Source organism: Alexandromys fortis, unplaced genomic scaffold (genome assembly GCF_014885135.2).
Source record: "Alexandromys fortis isolate MF-2015 unplaced genomic scaffold, M_Fortis_MF-2015_v1.1 scaffold_10, whole genome shotgun sequence".
NCBI classification, from domain to species: Eukaryota; Metazoa; Chordata; class Mammalia; order Rodentia; family Cricetidae; genus Alexandromys; species Alexandromys fortis.
Genome location: NW_026067895.1, coordinates 11,290,561 through 11,304,941, shown reverse-complemented (window position 1 = coordinate 11,304,941; position 14,381 = coordinate 11,290,561). Strand labels below are relative to the sequence as shown.

Genomic DNA, 14,381 nt, shown 5'->3' with positions numbered 1-14,381 from the left:
TGCTTCACCATGGCAACAGTGGTACGTAATTCGCTGCACATGGAAGTCCTAAATTCTAACAAGGTACAGCTCTAGTCTCAGCTTACCAACCAGCAAGGAAATCAGACAACAACCAAGGAAGCTAGGTGACTGGGGATGCTGGGAAACTGGGATGGGGCTGTGGTGGAGGATAAAGGAATTTGACAGCACTCTGGGATGTGCAATTAGTGTTTATCTTCTGGAACAACCCATGAATTGAACCTTGAAGGATGAGGAAGGTTCAAAAGAGGAGGGCTGGGATGTTCATGCCAGACTAAGCCTGAGCCCTACAACCTTTTACCCATGGGGCTGTGGTATGAAGACAGAAAACACATTGTTCTGTTCTTCCCAGGGCGCAGAGTCAAGGCCAGGGAGGAACTATAGGGAAAGAGAATTTTGTCCAAAGGGAGGAAGAACCTTGAACTTCAGGGGCTCTGAAGACAACAAGACAGTGTGCTGCCTTTGGGGGACAGCCGGTGTTTTGGCAGGAAGACTAGGGAATGTGGGCTGAGCATGGAATGGCCGCAGCTCCATTCAGCCGCCTTCCATCTCTGGGATTCTATACGTCTTTCAGGCTTGAGCCCAGCAAAGCTTTATACATACAGTGTTGCCAGGAAAAAGAATGACTTCAGCCATGTTGGAGCATACCTTACTCTGTAGTACTTGCCAGTCTCCCTCCCAATTGCCAGCAATACAGAACATCTTTACACCCCAGGCCCCTAAGAACCCCTCAACTTCATTTGATAACAGCAAATACTTACTAGCCTTTTATTAAATAGGATTGCTCCCGGGTCAGTAACAACATCAAAGGACAGTAAGTATTCATTTTTTTCCCCCAAGATTTTAGGTCAAGGGGTCAGGGATCTTTAATTAGTAGCAAGTAGACCACACAGAGTATAAAATCCAGTTTTCAAAAGGACTGCCAATAAGATACATTCCACTAAAGCTGTACTGAGAACAGCTTCAGCCCTCTTGGATGACTTGACACAATGCCAGGCACCTTAGGAGATAAACGTCATAAATAGCAGTTTCCACAGAGGAATTCGTTCTTTGCATCAGACGAGTTTTCTGTTTTGAAATGCGCCAGTGACGGAAAAAGCAGGAGTCTGCTGTGCACATCCCGCATGCTCTCCGAGCACCACTGGGAAGCCAGTAACAATCATCATCTAAGACCATGACCCATTTCCACAATCCCTCACTAAGTTGCTCTACACGTGGGGTACACTGAGGGACAGGGCAAAGGGCAAGATGCTATCCTGACACGAAGGTGTCCCAAGATTTGTGCTGTCATTCTTAAGCGTGACTCACTATGATCATAAAACAAATTCGGCTATAATCTCAACCAATAAACAGAGCTTTTTTGCCTATGGCATCTGCAGATTATTCATATCAAAAAAATCGATTTTACAATGTGGGCCTAGATTAGGATTCTTTCATCTCCTGTAGGAACACTCCAAGTGATTAATATGTTGCTTAAATAAAGAGAAAGGAAATCTAATTTTACCGAGGTCAGAAATGAATATTAAACAAAACTTTACATGATAGGATGGGTCTTAATTATACAACTTCAATCTTAACGGCCAAACAAAGGGAATTCGGAGAGCTGTATTCTGAGGCTACCCTAATCGTTGACTAGGTCCACACACACAAGTTATATTTATTGACGCGCAATTGTTCAGTCATAAATATGAGTGATGCCTTCTTAGATCCACGTTGCAGAATTCCACAGACACTGTCTTTTTGAAATTCAGGTCACGTCCCTGCCATTACACAACACCCTGAGAGAATCATCCATCACGTGGTATCAAGAGCACACCTGCCTCAGATATCCGATCTCAAAACCCATTCCCAGTTCCTCTCTATCCACCTACCCTCTCATGACCCAGGTCTTGGAATCCTCGGCTGTCACAGCCTGGGAATTATGTTCCCTTTGAGAAATGGATGGCGCCTAACACTGGCTTCTGTTCAGTTTGGTCTTTACCCAAGCGCACACACTATTTCCAGCGCTTGCTTGCTGGCTCTGTCTGGAAAGCATGCCACAGGCTGTTCTGCCTGTTAGGTACTACGTCTGCTCAAAAGAATAAAAATGATAGCTAAACCTTTGAATGAAAGGTTGAGCCCACTGGCTGTGACATTTCCTTGCAGGGCTGCTATGAGCTTGCTGATATTTCTGGGGTACCAAAGGAACACTGTCAGATTTTAGTCCCAAGTCAAAATGAGAAATTACCTCTTTCTAAAGAGTAAAAAAAAATTCGCACAAACTTTAGAATAACATGTTTCCCCTACCATCACCGATTCTAGTCCAGGTTATCATGGGTATATGAAACAGATAAATCACACCAGGCCAAGCTTGCACATGCAAACACACGAGGTAACCACCGAGTTTGTATCTCCATCCAAATTGCAACCCACTCTCTCGGGTCTTCAGTTTCTTCATCAAAACCAAACAGTACAAAGGACCTTCCATATCTAAATGTGCTATAACCATGAAGTCACACAACCAGAAAACAAGGTCGCCCTGAACTCTCTATACAAGCCAAGCAGAATTACATCCACAACTAAAGACCATGAAATAAGGGGGAACAATTAAAAACATCTCTAAGGCCCCCTTGTCCATTTTGAGAAAATGAGGCATGGCCAGACAATTGACCGTAAAACATTAATGTGTCTCACAACCCTAATAATCCTGACTTCTCATGGCCAATTCTCCTCTAACCAAAAAGAATGCTCCACTCTCTTCTTTCCCTAAGCACTGCCTGGAAACACAGAGTGATCACAGCACCACTAAGACAACCTTCAGTGTTCAGGCCACCGGGCCCTGCCACTAGCAACTCTGCCACAGCAAAGACTTCCAGCTGAGTCACAGAAAACACTCCAGGCACGGAGTGAGTTTAAAAAGCCACACCTACCCGGAGCCACTGCTTCTCGGTGAGGGCGTCGCTGTAGTCCACATCCCGACGCTGGCGGGAACCCCTACCAAATATCTTCTCCTCCTCTTCTTCACAGGTGAGCCTCTCCACTTCGGCATCATCCTTAATAATCCAGGAGGGTAGCTCATCTTCCTCCATCAGCCGGGGCTTGCGCTTTGGATTTCTGGCATCCTCCCTCCGCCGGTCCATGTCCATGCGCTGGGGACAGGGATAACAGTGTCACCAGGGGGAAGAGGACTCTGTGGGACAGAACTTAAGATCTTCAGAAGTCGTCTTCCACTGCAGACGTGTCCCTCTCTGCCCCTTCTATCCTAGCTGGCCCGCTCTAGTTCAAACTTAGAGCAGTGGCTACATAAATGATTTCAACATGTAAAATCCCTTTCTCTATACCCATCATTTGAATTTGTTTTTGCATTAAAGAAAATACCCTCTTTAAGGACTCCTTTCAAATTAAAAAAAATGTGAGCCCTGGGCCTGTAAGATGCCCCAATGAGGATGGGTCATGGTGGCGCGCACCTTTAATCCCAGCAGAGGCAGAGAAAGGTGGATCTCTGTGAGTTTGAGGACAGCATGATCTACCAAGTGAGTTCTAGGACAGGCTCCAAAGCTACAGAGAAACCCTGTCTCGAAAAAAAAGAAAAAAAAAAACCCTGAGAAACAAAAAACAGACAAATAGACAAATAGAAAAGATGCGTCCGTGAGTAAAGGTACTTGCTCCCAAGCCTGATGACCCGAGTTTGGTCCCTGAGACCGGCCTGATGGAAGGAAAGGGCCAATTCTAGCCAGCTTCTTTGACCTCCACGTGTGCAGGGACATCCACATACCACATGCAACATAAATAAATGGGGAATAAAATTTAAGTGTGAGCCCTACCTGTATCATTCATTCCTTCCCTCAAGCAAGCGAACTCTTTGATCAGATGATCACATACAAAAAAACATCTACTACTTAGGGATATTGACCTTGAGCTGGCGGGTTTGCAATCTTAATTGGCCAGGGAGAAACATTGAGGGGGAGGAGTCATAGAAGTTCACACTGGTCAGCTGTCACCAGTGCATCAATTTCTCAGTACACAGTTGTGGGGGGGGGAGGTGTAGGAAAGGAACAAACTCCTCAGTTCTTCACTGTTTAAAACATTCAGCTCTTAGGAAGACCTTAGAACAGCTGCCACCCCCACATCAGTCTCTCCTCAACTGGCCAAGATACGTGTGGAACGGCTTCCCTTCAAGGCCTCTGGAAGCCTGTGGCTCCACCTCTCGCTTTCTCCTTAGAAATCCTGTCTCACTCGAAGGAAGCGATGTGCCCCCGCCCCCAGACACGCTTTAAGCGTAGCAGAGCAATCTGGTATGTGTAAAGAACGCAGCACTGCTTCCCCTCGCTAGACGCTCATTGCGTGTACACAGACCATCCCCACAACGAAATACATCATTAATCATTCATTATCCGCCCCTCTCTCTTCCTCTGCTTCTACCTTATGGAAGCCAGGAGTCAATAAAATGATTTTTTTTTCCTTAAAAGCTGAAACTGATAGAATGTGAAGGAAATATTTCCTACCTGAACCCAAATGGGACTTAAAAATTAAGAGTCAAAGCTTCTTGAACTATGCCTCAACATTTCTGGAAATCATTCTGTCTGCAGGACGGGGTGAGCTTGGGGCATGGGGGCAATTCCAGGGCCAGATAAATGTGGCTGCCCTGCTCTCTCCTGCTGAACTTGCTTAGCTGGTGATGCTAGACTTACTCCAGCCGTCTATTGCCTGGCTCAGAAACAGATCTACCCATGGAAGCCTGGCAACAGGCAAGAAGAGGCTTTAAGGCAGGACCTAGACAGGGGTTGCATGAGGCAACCTCCTAAGAGCTATCAGGTAACTAGTAAGAATAAAATCTCCCCATGACCTCTGACAAAATGTTGCCACTTCAAGTTCTATTTAGACAATTCCCAATTCCTAGACCGGAGCTTGTAACATGACCATAGTAGGTCCACAATTGCAGAGTAAGTCTTTTTTTCTTTTTATTTTAGTAAAAATAAGCCACGTATGGGATTTTTTTTTAAAAAAAGAAAAAGGCAGATTCAATTAAATATGATAAGCTGCAAGCCCTAATGATTGTGTCTCTCTCTAGAGACTATTGTACTATGCCTTCGTAACATCGTAAGTTAGCACTGGATAAAAAGACTAACTTTTGATTGAATTGCTATCTGGATATATTTGCCTTATTATAAACCTTAACATTAACAACTAATTTTAGCCTTTGTGGCAAATACAACCTCTAAAAGCCTAATGTTAATATACTGGCCCAAGAAACATATCTGAAGCATGTTGCTAACAAGATATTTAGGTAAAACTCACAGGTTATCAGTATAAAAGGTGAGTTATTTGGTGTCTTGGTTTTAGAAGGAGAAAGCAATACCATTGTTTAGAAGAAAGATTATTATTTTAAGAATTCTTTGTTTACAGTATCTATACATTAAAATACTAAGTCTATATGGATGTGACGCACAGAAATAATTCTGGGTAATAAATAATTCTTAATAATAAATCAAGGCTTTATCTATATGAGCTCCAGAGACTCAGCCAGCTTACTTTCCATTCTCGTTTCTCACTGAATGCTTTAATCAGAGTGGCTGACGTGGATTCCAGTTCTAGTTCCTGCCCCCTGGTGGAGGTGCTAATGAATAGCGAAGTGGCCAAAGGCAGCCAGAGAGTTAAGTTTTGAAAATTAAACCAAACAAAACCCAGTATGGCTCCGCTCCCCCAAACAGATGCTAACACTTAAGAAATGGGCTTGAGAGCTCACAAAGCTAAGGCACCTACGAAGGCACATTCGTCCCTTAGGCAGTCCGGACTGTCAGAAGCCTGTTCTTCCCGGGACACATACTCATGTCCGAGTCAAAGGAAGACCCGGCCTCGGAAACGCTCGTCATTTCTGCATTTCTGTCTGAGGTTTTCAATTTCGACTGAAGTCCAGCTTCAAAGAAGGAAGGAGAGGTGCCATTTCTCCCCGATCACGGGGTCACTAAGGACTGACTATCTCTGAGCCAAATCTAATTTGGGAGTCTCTTAGGTCATAGTGGTGTCGAGTCACTGCCAGGGGTACACACCTCTAACCTCAGGGCTCCCCAGCCACCCACATCTTATAGTAAGTTCCTCAAAGATGGACGTTTGTTTCTGATGGGTACCCTCATCTCCCTATCTAAAAGTATAATCTACAAATGTGGAGGGTGCTAGCGGAACTCCATGCTACTGCCCTGTCTCTCTGAAATGGCTTCGCCTAAGTCGGGAAGAAATACATTTCCGAAGCCAGGAGTTATTGCTATGGCTGCCTGCGTTTTTCTGAGAGTTAAGGGTCTTTTATTGTGAATCATTATGGGTGGGCACAATCTGTGTTCTCTAAGACAAAAGCCATCCAAACAAACAAATAACCCCCCCCCCACAAAAACGAACACAAGCATCCACTTAGCCTTAGCTCTGTTCTCAAGCCCTCCTAAGCTAAAAAAAGGCAGAGATTGCAAACCCATTGGGTCATATTTGGCTTAGTTCTGTTTTCTTTGGCCTGCAATATTAAAGAATAATATTAGCGAAAGTCCTGGATTTCGTGGCACACTTTAATGCTGAGATGGCGTCTAACAGTGTGGATTCCTAGCTTTCTCTTCGAAACTTGTAATTTCTGGCTCAGTGGGTCTCACATCTCCACCTTACAGCCCCAGCAGCACTAATAGAATCTTTATCACACCCCTCCTTCTCCGTGAGTCCTGCTCATGCAGGGTGTATTATCCAAGACCTCAGGGCTTTCCAACGGGTGCGTCTGATCAGGGTGCGCCAGGGTTCCCTACACCGCAGCTGTGGGGCACACTCCTTCCTTCCACAATCAGGCTAGATGCCCGCGATGAAGATTAAAATGACAGAGTAATGGAGGGCACTTTACACTCCACCATCTGGATCTGTCCTGCCAGCCAGACAAAGCCTGGAACTGCAACTCTCACCACTCACTCAAAAATCCAGTGTGTGACTACTGCGTACCCAGGACTGTCCTGGTCATTTAAGACTGAGTGTAAAAGCCCAAAGAAGGCGGTACCCACCGCTCTGCAGCTGCTGAGCACCCCCATCCCCCAACACACACACACACACACACAGATGGGCCTTATTCCCCAACCACCGCGGCATGTGGGACACCTCGCGTGTAAATCAAAGTCAAGTTTCAGGGAACTTCTAAGATGCTGCATACCACAGTACTTCAAGTGTAAAGACACGGACAATAGATTCTAAAACACCAAGGTTCCTTAACATGAAGCGCTTTGCTCTTTGAAACAAGGCCGTGTCTTACTATGCACACGCCCCAAAGTTGTTTTTGCCTATGTATATTCTCTGCAACAGTTTCAAGGGTTGCTGCTGTTCACCTCTTCCTACTAGGAAGGAGCTGACGAGGGCACGCTTACAAGCTGGATGCTCTGAGAACAGGCTGCTATCCAGTCTGACGCTGGGCTGCGATTCGAAGTGGGTCCGAGTGAACTGTGGCCCATAGAGACTGTCCAGGGGGGCGAAGCTGTGACTCGCCTCGGGGCAACTGCTCCAGTACAGAGCCGTGGGCCTAACACTGCCCCATCTCATTTTCCAAAGGAAGCCAGAAATCAGGATTCTTTTCATGCTGGCAACAAATGCAAAATTTTAAGAACTGCAATGCGGGCCAAACACAATATGTCTGCAGGCTAAATCCAGCCAGTTTGCAGACTGTGAATCAAAAGAAACGCACAGGCTTCAGCACCAAGGTTCTACCCAGTACGCAGGAGGCTGCAGGCATCCTGGATACCAGAAAGGGGGGTGGGGGGACTGAGGAAGGCAGTGGTTCCCCATGATTCCTGTAACATTACCATAAAAAGGTCAAACTCTTCTTCCCGGCGAGCAATCATCTGGTTCAGGGTCTCGTCGTCTGGTACTTCATCTTCTTCCTGGATTAAAAAAAAAAAACAGAACGATTGAACATACTTTAAAGACCAGGACTGGAGATTGTGTGTGTGTGTGGGGGGGGGGGTAATTCTGTCCTGTTTCTCCAGACAGAAAGGGAAGGGAAGGGCCGCTCAGTTTAGTACCTGCCATTCATATGTTGCGAGCTTTGCAAACCCTCTTTGGCTGCAGGAAATCTATCTAGGGTGGGAAATCTGCTCTCTAAGAAACACCAGCTCTCCTGGGTGGGGATCTTTTCTGTAACGTTTACAGCAAGCTACTTAATGTCTCCCCGCCTCCATGACCTCATCGGCAACATAGGCGTGACATCTACTTCACAGGAGGATGCCACCGCCAGCCTTAACTACAGAAATCCACAGGAGACCATTACTTCATGTTAATCCCAGCAATTCCACCCATGGCACTGAGAATGGGAATGTGTTTACTTTCAGAGATTTACCCAGAACAATGAGTTTTGCCACTAGTATCAGAACTAGAAAAAAACATTACACATAGGTTTAAAAAGAGAACCTTTAAGATGTCGAATCTATGGTTTTCAGTAGGCACTATTACTGATGGTGGTTAAAACTATGGTTCAGATCAATTAGAAACTATCAATACAAAAAATACCTCCAAACGCCACCCAATTAAAACAATCTAATGAAGTACAAAACCAACAACAACAAAAGATTACATAAGGCCTGAAAGTTCCTAAATTTTATATTCAGTTAAACAAAGGCGCATTATTTGCTAATTTCTCAGAAACCAACAGTTCTCAAGGTCTTAGGAACTAATAGTATGTTGTTGCTTCCACGAGTTTAAAAAATACCAGCAACCTAAGCTAGATAATGTCAGCTCCCAAGACACCTTGTGCACTGCAAGGGCTTAATCAGTCTTAGAAACGAATGCAACTCAATGAAGTGTGTGATTCAAAACAATAATTATTTCTGAAAACCCTTCCAATTTAATTCACCCTCATGTTGACGAAAGCCAATCTGTCTAAATATTCTATTTCACACGACGAGGGGGCAGACTAGCTGGAGAGAAGTCTCAGCCCTTACAATATCGTGTAGCTGGCTAAAGCACCAGCTAACAGAGCTCTTCACTTGCCTTCACTGTCCCCAAAGCCACCTGTGATTTCCACCCACACAATGAGGCCATAGGTGTCCCGGGGCAAGATATGCATTCTCCTAGAAACTGGCAGGGCACTATTCACAGAGACCTGAGTCCCCAGGGCACAGAGTGTCTAGGAAGTTTGCAAGAACTCTTGCTGTGTTCTTTGTACCCTCACACTCCAGGCCAGCTGTGATGGTGGCACCCTGCGTTGCCCTGGACTGTTGGGATGGAAGCCATTCACTGCAGTCTGCAAAGGGCTCCCGTTGGCTTTCCATCAGCACAGACCACCAGGGCCTGGTAACAGCTGTCTGACACAGGCTAAGTCGGGGAGGGATGTGGAGCCCCAGCAGGCTGCTAACAGTGAGGAACAGTTAGCATGGAGCTCCCCTGGAGGCCCTACACAGTGGTCTGCGTGGCTGAGGGAGTTCAGCCTCTCCCAGTGGTTTTGGGGGCCCTGAAAACTCCAGGCTTCCTAGCCCATCATCTCACCTGGGCAGGTAACATCGTTACAAGGTCTTTCAAACAGTAAACAAGAACGCAGTAGAGACTCCTGGCTGAGTACCGGCTCTTTCCACTGTATATACTATTTAACAGTGGGCTAAATAGTTTTTCTCACACAATTTATTATATGAAATGTATTTAATAGTTACTATATTATTTATTCAGTATTTATTTATTACAGAAACACATGTGCTATGGCGTATGTGTGGATATCAAGAGACAACTTGTGTGGGTTGGTTGTCACTTTCCAAATTGTGGGTCCTGAGGCCTGAACTCGGTTTGGCCGGCTTGGTGGCAAACACCTTTACCTGCTAAGCCACCTCACCAGCCCACAGTGTTTCAGGAAAGGGCCGAATATACAGACAAAATCAAAAGGCACCTGGCAATCTGACTCCTAAGTCTGTAGCAAATCCTCAACTTTAAAAACCAGAAATGGTGAGTGATTTGAGCTTTGTAAAAAGATTTTAGATGCGTGCGGATGTTTGAGTGCATATGAACAGTTTTATTTCTCATCATTTCCTGAAATTCAGCAGGCAACTAGTCAGGGATATTTAAGGCAGGCAAATTAGGAGGCACGATAGCAAAACACTCTTCACTTTGCAAAGATTCAGGACTCTTTTACCTATCAGCCTCTACTTCACACACAAACATGTATTCACTTATATATGGATATGAGCTTTAAAGCCTTTGATGGGCATGCCATAATCCATATAATCACAGATAGAGAGCAGGGGACTAGTGGGGGAATGTCTCTTCCTAGGAAGGAGAAATAAAACAGTTACAAACAGATGGGGCAGAGACTGGACTGGGAGGGTTAGATGGGTATGGAGTGAGAAAAAGGGGTGAGGGAGGAGATACAGGGAGAGACAGCTCAAATTAAAGGTCATTTGAGGGGTTTTACGGAAACTCTAAAGCATATATGTATATGAAGGTGATCCGAATTGAAACACCAAATAACATCTCCTGTCACCAGATGAAGACACTAGTTCTGGAAATGGGTTACATCTAATCGCTCTGTTCTTAAAAAGGTCCTTTCTGTGGAGGTTAATTAAGGTCAAGGTTTCCAAACTCATGACCTAAGAAAGCCGTGAAGGACCGTCCTAAAATTATGTTGAAGTAGTCCCATCTCTGATTAAAAAGCAACAGCGACAGGTGTTTTGAAGTACGAGAGGAAGAAAAAAAAATGAGGCAGGACTTAGCCTTATCTAACTGGAGTTCTACAAAGCATAATTCCTGCAGTCCCACAGTTTTCCTATAGGGGGCAGCGCTCGCGATACAATAAAATTTACTTGGCGGTACCCAACCCCCAAGAGGAGAGAGGGAAGCATCCACAGGCTAAGCTTTTGAAAGTCCTTTAATAGTTCTTAAGACACTCATATGAATAAGTTTAAGAGGGTTTCTGTGTTTGGGTTATAAGATAGCAGCTAATTTAGTCATTTTAATTAACATCCGCCCAGAAAATTCTTTAAGGAACAAAGACGTTATTTTTAATCCTTTCGAGACAAAAGGTCACTGTTAGATTTCTGAAACTCGGCTTTCTATTGTACCTCATTCTCCTCTTCATGCTCCAATATGGCCTGCAGGAACGCTCTCCGCTCGTGGCTGGATGACTTCTGATCAAACATGCCCGCCTGGATAACCTTCTGGTCCACATTCAGCTTGTATTTCGCAGCTGCAAGAATCTTTTCCTCGACACTGTTGACGGTGCAGAGCCTCAGCACCCGGACCTCGTTCTGTTGACCGATGCGGTGAGCTCGGTCTTGGGCCTGCAGGTCCTGTTTTTGAGAACAATATAAGCTGTGAGGGTCCAGGGACCTGGATTAACCCAGCACACAGGGCTACCTTAGAGGGAGATGTGGGAGGGTTACGTAACCGGCCTTTACAAAGGTTAGATTTTGCTTATATGTACACACACACACACACACACGCTATTGTCTTTGGAAAAATTCAAGGTCATTTCCTACTGAGAAAATCTGGGCTTAAATTAATCCATGAAAATTTGCCCTTCATTGAAACAAAACCCAAGACATCTGATGTCAGAATTAAGATTTAGATTATTACCTACAAAAACATTTTAAGGAGGAAGACACACAGTGTCTTCATTGGCATGTGTAATATGCATTGACCACACTGCATCACTGAACTGTATTTTCATGCATTGCACATAGATATACATGTACATGTACATTTCATTATACATACAAACCTACATACATTATACAGGTAGCGACTGACCAGCTACCCAATTCCTGGACCTCGCCTTGTCAAAGACTCAGTATTTCATTTTACAAGTCCATCCTAGTAGATCTGGACGTGCAAGTGATTGCCAGTAAAACAATAAAGTAATGAACTGGGGGAGGAGGGGGGCAGTGGGGGGAAATCGGCACGGTTTGCCAAACTGTAAACATTGGGCATGACTCTGCCTCAGAATTCACTTTTGGAAGTTTATCCTGAAGAAACTACCAAGGGTAGACATAAATATTTATAAATAAGAATGGGCATTTTTCAACATTACCTATTATTTCTGGGTTTTTTTTTCTTCAAAAAAGTAAACATTCAGCAGTACCAGATTGCCATTATTGCAGGATGCACAGCAGAGACACAAATCGTCAGAAGACTCAGTGACACAGAGCTGTGGGTAGAAACTACTTGTGAAGGAGCACATACACCTGGTCCCTAGTGTGCACATCCACCAACGGCCACAAGCAAGATGAGAACGTCAAACACCAGCAAGCCAGCAATGCTCACACTGCCTACTGGTAGGACTAGAAGCTTTATCTTTAATAGTTTTCATTTTGCTTATACATATTTTAACAGTTTCCTCTACTTTAAACATGTTAATCTTATAATAGAAAAAAAGGGTCTTTTTTTTTTTTGAGATAGGGTTTCTCTGTAGCTTTGGAGCCTGTCCTGGAACTCACTCTGCAGACCAGGCTGGCCTCAAACAAAGAGGTCCACCTGTCATTGCCTCCCGAGTGCTGGGATTAAAGGTGTGCACCACCACTACCTGGAGTAATGTAAAAAAAGGTTTTAGTGAAATCTTTAAATAAAAACTTTCATAAGCTTCGGAAGCTTCAAAAAGACTAGTCCCTTCACCAACTACCAGCTTCATATTTATGCTCCAAACATGAAAATTAGTCTCCTCTTTCAGGGAGTAGCAGACCAGGTTTGCTCAGAAGGGATAATCTTAGACCAGGCTTACCCAGAAGAGGTAATATTCTGCCCTCCGTATAAAAGAGGCTGATAATCCCACAACACTAAAGTGTGGGTGGTGGCAGATGACAGGGACAAGGTGGGAACTCCAAGAGTCTTTGGGAACTTGTTGCAATGGTTTTGGTGGCAGAGGTAGCAATTCGGGTTTGTGTAACTAGATCACCTGTCTATTTGGAAAGCAGTCACAGCTGGCATTTCTAAGATGGGGAGGTTTGGAGAAGGCAAGTCCCTAGGTTGCATGGCATAAACAAGAGCTAAATGCTATAATTACTAGGTGGGTTACTATTTCTGAAACTTCTCTCTATATTTTTGTTTTACTTTGAGGTTTTGTTGTTTGTTCGTTTGTTTGGGGCAGTACTGGAGATGAACTCCCCAGCCTCATACATCTAAGCCTTGCTTTTACCTATTTTTGTTTTTCCTTTCCTTTCCCTCCCTTCCTTCCTTCCTTCCTTCCTTCCTTCCTTCCTTCCTTCCTTCCTTCCTTCCTTCCTTCCAACCTTCCTTCCCTTTTTCAATACAGGGTTTCTCTGTGTACCCTGGCTGTCCTGGAACAATCTCTGTAGGCCAGGCTGGCCTTGAACTCAGAGATCCAGCTGCCTCTGTCTCCTGAGCGCTGGGATTAAAGGCATTCACCTGCCTTCTTTGTTTGTTTTGTTTTTTGTTTTTTCTTTGTCACCACCACCACCTGGCTAACTTTTACTTTTTTAAAAAAAGTATCACTAAATTGCCTAGGCTGGCCCTGAAGTCACTCCCTACCACCAAATGGTATTAATCTTAATTGTAATCTTCCTGTTTCTGCCTTCTGCCTCCCTTACAACTGACATTACAGACAGGTGCCACAAGGGCCTATTTATGTCTGGGATTTCAATCAGTAATCTCAAACTTCACACCCCACATTTATGTGTGATGATTTGAATGAAAATGACACCCATAGGCCCATAGGGAGGGGCACAACTAGGTCTGGCCTTGTTGGAGGAAGTGTGTCACTAGGGGTGGACTTGATGTTTCAGAAGCTCAAGCCAGGCCCAGTGTGGTTTGTTCTTCCTGCTGCCTTCCAGGTGTAGAACTCTCAGCTACCTCTCTATCATCATGTCTGCCTGTGTGCCGCAATGCTTCTTCCCACCATGATGATAATGAAATGAACCTCTGAACAGTAGGCCAGCCCCAACTAAGTGTTTTCTTTTTTAAGAGTTGCTGTGGTCCTGGTGTCTCTCCACAGCACTAGAACACTGACCAAGACATGATATCTGAACTCAAGAGCCCAGCTGAGAAGATGGCCTCTCTGAAGACTTTATGGTTGACTGTTTTTGTTATACAGCCATGGAGCTTCCAGGTAAAAGCAGAAATCCAGGGACTGGAGAGATGGCCACTCTTAACCCAGGTTCAATTCCCAGCAATCACATGGTGGCTCACAACATCTATAATGACATCTGGCTCACAACATCTATAATGAACCTTCTGATGTGTAGGCATATATGCAGGCAGAACACTGTGTACATAATAAATAAATAAATCGTTTTTAAAAAACGAAAATCCAAAGCTGTGTTTCTCATCAAGAGCTTGAGGAGAGTCTGGTAAACGCAAGATTTGGTTGGTACAAACCCATGCATTCTCCCTTCACTTCCAGGTAGGTCTGACAGTGCCACAGAGAGGGAGGGAAAACC

General features: G+C 44.6%; 1 protein-coding gene across 5 annotated transcripts in view; it reads right to left on the bottom strand.

The window, feature by feature from the left end:
• The window catches only part of Smarca2 (SWI/SNF related, matrix associated, actin dependent regulator of chromatin, subfamily a, member 2), a 164,168-nt gene that overhangs the window by 52,583 nt on the left and 97,204 nt on the right, over nucleotides 1-14,381 (bottom strand). For all 5 annotated transcript variants that reach the window (XM_050160511.1, XM_050160540.1, XM_050160534.1 and 2 more), the window contains exons 25-27: nucleotides 11,052-11,279; nucleotides 7,815-7,892; nucleotides 2,928-3,146 (exon numbers count right to left, since the gene is read on the bottom strand). In XM_050160511.1, coding sequence (XP_050016468.1) covers nucleotides 2,928-3,146; nucleotides 7,815-7,892; nucleotides 11,052-11,279 — 525 coding nt within the window. The remainder of the gene's footprint in view (nucleotides 1-2,927; nucleotides 3,147-7,814; nucleotides 7,893-11,051; nucleotides 11,280-14,381) is intronic.